General features: G+C 37.5%; 1 protein-coding gene across 1 annotated transcript; it reads right to left on the reverse strand.

Moving 5' to 3' along the window:
- Nucleotides 1-650: 650 nt before the first annotated feature.
- Nucleotides 651-8,829, reverse strand: tspan7 (tetraspanin 7). Its single transcript, XM_034690799.1, has 8 exons — nucleotides 8,564-8,829; nucleotides 4,382-4,573; nucleotides 4,220-4,294; nucleotides 4,022-4,117; nucleotides 3,534-3,689; nucleotides 3,347-3,430; nucleotides 1,444-1,529; nucleotides 651-1,346 (listed from the first exon to the last, which is right to left on the reverse strand). The coding sequence occupies exons 1-7, from the start codon at nucleotides 8,648-8,650 to the stop codon at nucleotides 1,461-1,463; spliced, it is 759 nt and encodes a 252-aa protein (XP_034546690.1). The 5' UTR covers nucleotides 8,651-8,829; the 3' UTR covers nucleotides 651-1,346; nucleotides 1,444-1,460.
- Between the last annotated feature and the right edge of the window lie 323 nt (nucleotides 8,830-9,152).

Below are 9,152 nucleotides of genomic sequence, written 5' to 3' on the forward strand. Positions count from 1 at the left end.
AGATGGAATAACAAGTCTATCTCCAAGGTTCTGAAATCTTAAAAACTCAAAGCTCATTATTTGAGACTGGCTAGTAAGCTGGTTCGTCCATATAAGGCACATTTAATACTCGTTTAATCGTCACCATCTTAACCAAAAGGTAAATATTCTAAGACTCTACCTTCAAACATATGCATGTTCTGTGTCTTTACTACAGAAGAGGATGAGGGCCATTAAGAAGAAAATAAATGAAGCTCTTACATTTTTTCTCTCCAAATTCTGACTTTTCTCCCTCAAATTAAACTCAGAATTTCTACTTTAAACTAATTATGCAATATCTACTTGTCCAAACATTTGCATCATGAAAGCGACCAGTTATGTCATGTAATCTATGGAGATTTTTTCCAGTCAATTGAAAACACAGATTCTCTGAATGCACTTGTTGAACATGTCAGTCGTTATAATTCATATTTTCATATTCATTTTGGTATATTACATCACAATGTATGTAACAGTCTAAATGAAAATAGGTACCAATATTAATGCAAAGGGCATTAAAGCTTCATGTTTCAATAGGCATTGCATTAAGTATGACACAAATGTCAAACTTTGAGTCATGTTTGTTTCATCATTTCTTTTCACCCCAGACTTATCACAAGCTGCACACACAGTTAAAGATACTGAATAATATCTTTATTTTTCAAGTATACCACATGCATTCACAAAAATATAACAATTTAACACTGTAATATAAAGTTGGCTGGGCGACTGTATTGGCACACACTGAATGGAGTCTCTTAACAATACTGGCCTACAGAATCAGTAAAGTTTGTTTTACTGTCAATCCCCATCTTAGTTTAAGGTTGGATACTCTTATCTGTCTTTAAGGCAAATATGGGTTTCACACACAAAAGTTCACTTAGTGTTACAGGAAAGTTGAACATTTAACAGCTTATCATCTAGATTTAAATGCTAAACTACACTCTAATTTAAGTGTAATAAAAAGTAAGGCAGCTGCATTGAACAAGGCCACAACAAAATGGAAAAGTCAACATTCTGAAGAGTAAATTACCAAAAAAAATAGCAACAACATCTATGCTAACTGGAAATCCCTCCTGTCCTAATAGTCACGTGATGTGAAATGTCCAGGTCCCTTTTCTTATAATTTTGGTCAAACTAAGCTGCAGAAAATGTCCCTTTGACATGAATCCCTTCCGCTTGTTTTTCATTGGTGGCACTGAATAAAAGAAGAAGCAGCGAGTGTTTTTCCCTCTCTAAAATAATATCACTAACACAAACACAAAATATTTAAAAATCACAGGAGAATCTTTTAACTCAGTTTGCATCCGGAGCTGCTCGTCAGTTACCTGTGGAGAAAGATAAAAAAAACATGTCAGATGGATGATAGGAAACCTTGGACTGTGACACTGGATCACTGAGTCACCTCTGCTTAAAAAAACTCACCTGTGGAAAAGTCGCTGTCAGACCATCTCATACTGGTTGTTGGTTATGTATCGAGACAAGCAGCAGGACAGGAAGATCCCAATGAGCTAAGAAAACACAATGAACACATTTTAGTTTTTTCAAAACAAAGATACATCTCCAATTCAAATACACACAATTCCTTACTCAAATGAAAGTAATATAAAAACAAAAAACCTCACTTTAAAACTTGATAGATAATATAGCTATTATACATAAGCTGCATATAAAAAGACAGCCTAGAGAACAATATGAGTGCTTAGACAGGTTATTATAAATATACATATTTTCTGTTAAAGAGCAACACAAAGGTAAAAAGTCACCTTCACATGTGTTCTACAAGGAAATAGCAGACCATCTGTACCTGGTCTACACGGGGGAGTCATTTATCATTTGCTGAGCTACTTTTTGCTGTCATGTACTAATGTATAACACATTCAGGGTAAAAAGAGTCAGGGTTGTATTCAAAGCACATTGTTGTCTAACTGCATCCTCATAATTTGGATTTTTCAAACTTTAGGATGGAGATATTGATACCATCATCAAGCCTTTTTAACAGTCCAAGTCTTTATTGATCCCACTGTGAGTTCTTTATTATTATGTGGTAGAAAGACAATGGCACACTTTTAACACGACTGGTGTTGTGTTTTTATTGATTTTACTGACCTGACCTTGACCACATCATAATGTAACCTCATGTCACCTTGTATAGTAAGCCAAGTATCTTTTATCCAGTGAGTGTCAACATGGATTTCAACTCTGGATTATCATTTTTAACAAGTGGGGCTTGCTACAAAGTCTGAGGGTGATCACCACGGCTGCTTTGAGTGGAGGAGGAGGATGACTGTCCTGCAGCTGCAGCAGCCAGAGCTGACTGAGTTTTTTGGCCCTATGTCAGTCTTCAATACTGCATTTTGATTCAGTGTGATGCATAATGCTGATGTGCATGGCCATGGCAATTATGTTCCCCCTTACAGAGAAATGATCAAACAACATAAATTGCACTTTGCTCTTGTCAAGTGTAGCTAAACTTTAGATCTCTTTTTATGTTCTGCCATCATGCTGCAAGCAACAGACCACCAGAAATGTTTGTGCACCCTGTGATTTGGTTTAAATGACGTGAATCAAGATATAATGTTATGTCATTTAAAAAATCTAATAGGACCCAGTAGTGGATGGAAGAATTCCCTATTATCTGCTGATGAAATGTACTTAAGCTAAAATCTGAAAGTGGAGACAGGAATAACACCCATGACATTCTGAGTTTAACATGAACAGTGGTAATGCAGATAGCTAATGCTTCATGCTTTCATCATTTTCATTTTGTTCTGCACCTTTGGTAAAAGGGCAATATTTTAGAGTTGATACTGCAATATAGAAAAATGCACTTACTAGTTTGATAAACAATTAGGTGAGTAGTTTTTCAATGCCCCATAATAAAGAGCAACAACACGTAGATTTACCTACTCATTGAGAAAGTATATATCATTAAGTAATAGAGAAATAAACATTTTCTGTGAAACTAAAATGTATACAACTTAGGGTCAAACATGATTGATTTCCAGGTTTTGAAAAATGCAGAAATGGTTCCTTAATAGAACCGAGTTTTGATCCCCATCCCTGTTCATAGACGGTTGTATTCAACAGGTGTAGTGCACATTTATGATCATTGCTGAAAAATGAACCAGAACTAGAAAATATTTAGGGTACATTTCCAGATCTTTCTAATCATGAGTTTCCCTACTAGATTATTACTGCTTGTAAGTCCCTTCAAAGAAACTTTAAATGAAGAAAGATTGACAAAGCTTAAAAAAAAGAAAGGAATAATGTTGAAAAAATACAAAAAACATATTTGTACACCAAAACAGAGCAATGTGGAATGTACCTGGAAGAAAGCTATTCCAAAGGAAATTCCTGCGATGATTCCCAGGTTGGCCTCCATCACGCCGGTCATCAGTGAAAAGCAGCCCTACATAGCAGAAAGAAATGAGTATGGCATTTTAAAATCAAAAGCCATTGTACAGCATGAAGACTACACAAGTACATAGTGGTGGGGACACCAGTGAACTCACCCTGTTGTACACCTCTGCCTTCGCCTTGTCAAGGTCCTTCAGGATGTCTGGTTGGCAGTTGCTGGTGTCGATACAGCAGCTGGTCGGGAGTCCCTTCTCTTTAAAGTAATCAGTGGTATTCCAGTCAGTGTATTCTGTCACCCCGCAGCAATGCAGCTGTTTGAACAAAAGACAACACAATTGAGATAGATTCCTTAGAAAAACAGAAAATAATGAAAAGCTTTTAAGAACAAATCAAAAGTCGGAAATTGCATTTTGCCATCAGTGACGTTGCTGCAGATGTTTTGGATCACCTTTTGGGAAAACATCTGCTCTTACACACGAGAGCAACATGTTTGAAAGTTTAAAGCCACAGAGAAAAGTGTGGCTTATTTCCCTGCTCTCTGTTGTCTAGTTTCAAGTAACCCTCAAATGTTCTTGTATAAACTAGAGTTCTTTGGTTTGTATCGGAGACACTACATCAGATGAAGGTAAAAGCTTCCACTCACAGTCATCTGGATGGCATCCACTGCGCTACTGCTGCTGTCTGTGCCGTTGTAGGATTTCACAGCCCGATTGTAGGCGGTATCTAACTTGGCCTTGATCTGTAATTGGACGCATAACAAAAAAGATTAAATATTTCATTGAGCTAATTTGATTTAGTTTTTAATAAAAAAGTACCATGTTGTTTTGAATGAGTAACTCACCTCATGTCTGAAGACAAAGCCTGAGACTCCAGCTATGAGCTCAGCCAGGAACACCAGGGTCAGAAACATGGCATACTGAAGAAGACAATAAAAGGAAAATGAATACAAAGAGTCACATCACAAGGGAATATGTGAGAGAGCACCTACTGTAGCCTCACTCACCAGTTTGAGCATCCATGGGCTGCCGCGGCATGTCGCAAAGCAGCCAAACAGCCCGAAAATAACGATGGTGGCTCCAGTCCCGATGAGGACATATGGTGCATTGGTTGTGCTCTCATCAGCGTCCAGGGAGAAATAGGCCTCCAGGCTCACCTTCCCCCACACCCCGACAGCCAGCAGGATCACGCCTGTGACCTAAGGAGGACAGCATCAAAGAGACGGAGAGAAGGATGAACAAGGCTGTCTTTGACACAGAAGACTTACAGCGTAATTATGGCACATCTTTGCAAGCCTGGCATGTACGTACCTTTTAATTACGTCTGTAGTGTTTCGTTTTTTTCTCAGTTATTTCAAGCAACAAAAGTAAGAAATTAGTTAATAAGTTTCTGAAGAGTGGCAGTAGGAGAAAAAGCATTTGAGTGTAACATTTGGTGAAATGACTGCATAAATGTGATGCACATTCTTTTCTGTTTCTAAAAACAGGAGAAAAACATCATTTGAATGCTTTAGATCTGAAAAATTCAGCAGTTTTGAAACTTTAATGAATCCCACTATCAGGTCAAAAACTGAAACAAAAGAACTTTAATCTGCAACAGTTTTGATGTAACAATTTCCTGAGTTGGAAATTATATCTTAATATGTTATTAGGGCTGTAAAACAAGCAATTCAAATAATAATAATAATGACAATAACTGGTATTTATATAGCGCCTTTCAAGAAACCCAAGGTCGCTTCACAGGGTCAGGTAGGGGTCAGGGGGGTAGGTGGGGATAACACTATCTAACAGGGAAAGGCCTTGAGGAAAAGGTGCGCTTTTCAGGGTTGTGGCCCTGCGGATGTCGGGAGGGAGGGAGTTCCACAGAGTAGGGGCTGCCACACTGAAGGCTCTGTCCCCGAAGGTCTGCAGCTTAGTCAGGGGGATGGAGAGGAGAGCCAGGTCCGAAGACCGTAGGTTCCGGGATGGAGTGTGTTGGTGGAGGAGGTCAGCCAGGTATTGGGGGGCGAGGGCATGCAGTACTTAACAGGGAGCCAGTGGAGGTGCATGAGAGTGGGGGTGATGTGCTGCCAGGGCATAGTATGCGTGAGAACCCTGGCAGCTGAGTTCTGCACGTATTGGAGCCTGTTCAGGGCATTGCTGGGTACCCCAAACAGGACTCCATTGCAGTAATCCAGCCGGGAGGTTATGAAAGCATGGATGAGGGTCCGGGCAACTGAATCAGGGAGAATACATCACTTTGGGCTCTTGAAACTTCTAATGGGTAACCTTGCTTTAATGTTATGCTCCTTTTATGAACCAAAAAACAGGAGAATAAGAGCATACATTTGAATAATATTATTCATATAAAAGGCTGTCACTATTTATTCAAGCAAAAATAAACTTTGAGACTTCATCTGAACTGAGACAGTATAACTGTTTTATTTTGGTCCTATATGCAGTTTACATCTTTAGATTTTCAGATTATTTTAGATTATAAACCTGGCCTTCGGGGATGTGTGGTAGCTACTTCAACATCATATCAACAAAAAAAAGTAATAAAAAACAAAATAAATTGTGTCAGAATAATCAATAATGAAATGATCTGCAACTGACACCAAACCCTTCACATAAGCTAACCTCCTCTCTCCTCACTCTCTCATCGCGTTGGGTGGAAATGCTCTCTCCTCTTAACACAGCAGGAAAGGTATAAAATCTGGCTGTGAACAGGGATGGCTGATTAGAAAGACCGATGATCTGCACCAAATCTGATAATTACACAGGAATCCTTTTAATTAAGAATCATGATGGGCTGAATCTAGTAAAAACACAATTTGCCTTATTGATTTCCTTTTATTAAATCTAGCCTGTTCTCTGGGGAAGGGACTCTGCTGAGGAGAAACAGATGTCTTCAAGGGGGAGTAGGAGCTCTAACAAACAGTGTGTACCGTGTCATCTGTATGTTGAAAGTCAACACAAATGTAATAAACTCTGGTTTTAATAATAAGATACACAATTCATGTGCCAGGATAATTTATTTACCAGTTAACATTTCAGTAAAAGCACACCTGGGTTACCTGACTATCCTCAGCCTGAGGTGTAATCATCCCTGTACCTTTGCTATAAGACTGCCCACACATGTCATTAGCCTGAGGAAAGCCATCAGCTCAACCAGGCGAGAGCAATAAATTGCTAGATAAAAGCACTAAGCTGAACTTTGTTTCAGCAGCAGCAGCAGGGTGAGATGGCTGTTTGTCCAGTGCAAAGATTAAAAATGATGATAACAGCTCAATTTCTCCTGAAGACAAACGCACCTCATATCATCCTGACATTTCACAGGGACTACAACTAGAAACCACTGAAGTTTACTCAGTCAGTTACAAGATTAAGAGTTTTATTCATCAAATATTTAGATCCTCTGGCAGTGCTCTGCTTGCTGTTCCACGGCCTAGACTAAAAACTAAAGGCGACAGGGCCTTTATTGTCAGAGCCTCTGCTTTTATTCTCTGTTTGCCTTTATTTCCTCTCTCCTTCTATGGTCTGTTTTTAGTGTTTTTGTGAAGCACTTTTTTCTTTTCACAATGTTTATTGATATTTTTTTCATTACATACATGCGTGCAACAGTCAAGAACAAAGACTCAACCAGCATAAACACACGCAAAAATAAAATAAAAAATTAAATGAATAGATAAGTAAATAAATACTGATTTAAATTTCCTTTATGTATTTACTTTTCTTTTATCTTTCTTTTTTTTCTCTGTTTATTCTTGTCGACGCCGTAGATTTTTTTCTTTGTACATTTTATTTAAAGTGTGTTTCTGCATTGGGTAACAAATCCTATACTCAAGGATGAGTTAAAAATGAGCTGTTTACTTACAGAAGATAGTCTTATGTAAGACAACTCATCCAATGCTGACATGCTGCCACGTCTTTGTTTTGTCTTGTTTTATTTCCTTGTTGTTGTTTCTTTGTGTGTGAAAACTAATAAATAAAAAGTATAAAAAATAAATAAGTAAATAAATAAAACACCTACCCCATCTGTCTGTACCAAAATCAATTGGTAAGTGTGCAAAATAAATTAAATTTGCCTTTTGTGAAGCACTTTGTATTAAAAAGTACTATACAAATAAAAAGTATTATCATTATTATTATTATTATTATTATTATTATTATTATTATTATTATTATTATTATTATTATCATTTCGATAAATTATCTGTCTTCTTCAAAATCACCTCAAAAATTGCCTTTTTGGGTTTGAAAATAAGATTAAATTTATTGTGTTATCTGATCTCCCATGATTGTAGACTTAACATCATTGATGACGGGCTTTAACATACCCACTACATACAAGGACTCTTTGCACATTAAACCATTTACTTATCACAAATACTGTCTGCACCTTGATATCATTTGCACTATTATCTATTTACAGTGTCCATTTTAAGCTGTCACTTCACTTCCTGCATTGTGTACATAGGCTGTTTTTTTTTAACTGTATTTTATAATATTCTATATTTAAATTTTTGCTATTTAAGAGCTGGAAGATGGAAACAGCATCTCGTTTTTCCTGTATGTATTCGTATATATAGTGAAAATTGACAATAAAAACCTTTGAATTTTAATCTTATCATTGACAAGGTTGGATTTTGTTTTGATCATATATTTTTCTGACAAGCAATACATCTAAGGAATAAAGCAAGATTAATTAGCTTATTATTACCCCCCCAAAAAGTTTTTCCAACAAATTGTCAAAGGGCTTTAACGAGTAATCGGTTATCGAAACAGCTGTCGATTACAACCTGTAAATCGATTAAGAGTTGTATAATCATGCTTCACCTCTGGGTGTGTTAACTCTAGTGTTGTCTGCTCATAAGTAAGTTAGATTAAAAGTCCTTCTCTATTCCTCATGTTTAATGAATAACGTTGATGGCAGTTTTGAGGACTTGAATAAATCTGAAATCTGCCCCAGCGTCTTCATCGGTCGGTACATTTTCAACAAGTGTCTCTTTATGTGAAAACACACGACAAACAAACATCTGTCTTCATCCCGAGGACGTCTGACGTCTTTCAACACATTTCAATCACTGTGAGTTGCAGTAGTGATTTGAGCAGATGAAAGCCTTGTTGGCACCTCGGCTGCTCTTTAGCCCATTGTTGCTCCTTTAGCTTGTTGTCCCCATTATGTTACATGTCAGGCAGACACTCACCCAGAATATGAGGCTGTAGGAGATGAGGAAAGTCTTCAGGCAGGTTATCACGGGCTTCGTCTGAAGCCGTCGAGACGGCGGCGACATTGTTGCGTTTGTATGTTGTTTTTATTCTAAAGAGGTAAAAAGAAGAAAAGTGGACTTCACAGCGCCCTGGAGGCGAGAAAAAAGAAACTTCGGGGGTGAATCCAAGAAGAGAGGGGGAAGTGTCGTCACTAACCCACATTCACTTTCCTGAAGGCATAAACAGATTTGAGCCAAGATCCCTGGTGTCAAGTTAAAACAGTGAAACAAGCCCTGCTCACACACGGCCTGTTCCTGCTTTCTAATTAAAGTCATCTTAAACCTACATGTTCAGTTTATCAGGTTCAGGTCCAAAGTTAAAGATGCACATATATCTTATTTTCAGTTAATTTTTCTTATGTATTATTATTCTTTATTTATGTAGATTGTTTATTTATTCGTATTTATTTTTCATTTAAAAGGACCATGCATTTTAATTAACACTTCTGTAAATGTGCCAGAATCAGCCAAAAGGCTAGTATACATCCGTAGTCCCTTGCAAGATGTTAAAAAGGCTCCCTTAAAA

This window comes from Notolabrus celidotus, chromosome 8 (assembly GCF_009762535.1).
Source record: "Notolabrus celidotus isolate fNotCel1 chromosome 8, fNotCel1.pri, whole genome shotgun sequence".
Classification (NCBI taxonomy): Eukaryota; Metazoa; Chordata; class Actinopteri; order Labriformes; family Labridae; genus Notolabrus; species Notolabrus celidotus.

Coding starts and splice junctions, on each gene's coding strand:
- tspan7 (XM_034690799.1), bottom strand. CDS start 8,650: ATGTCGCCGCCGTCTCGACGGCTTCAGACGAAGCCCGTGATAACCTGC. Junction 3,431..3,533: donor AGGCAGAGGTGTACAACAGG/GTGAGTTCACTG, acceptor TCTGCTATGTAG/GGCTGCTTTTCACTGATGAC. Junction 1,530..3,346: donor TTGGAATAGCTTTCTTCCAG/GTACATTCCACA, acceptor GTGTTTTCTTAG/CTCATTGGGATCTTCCTGTC.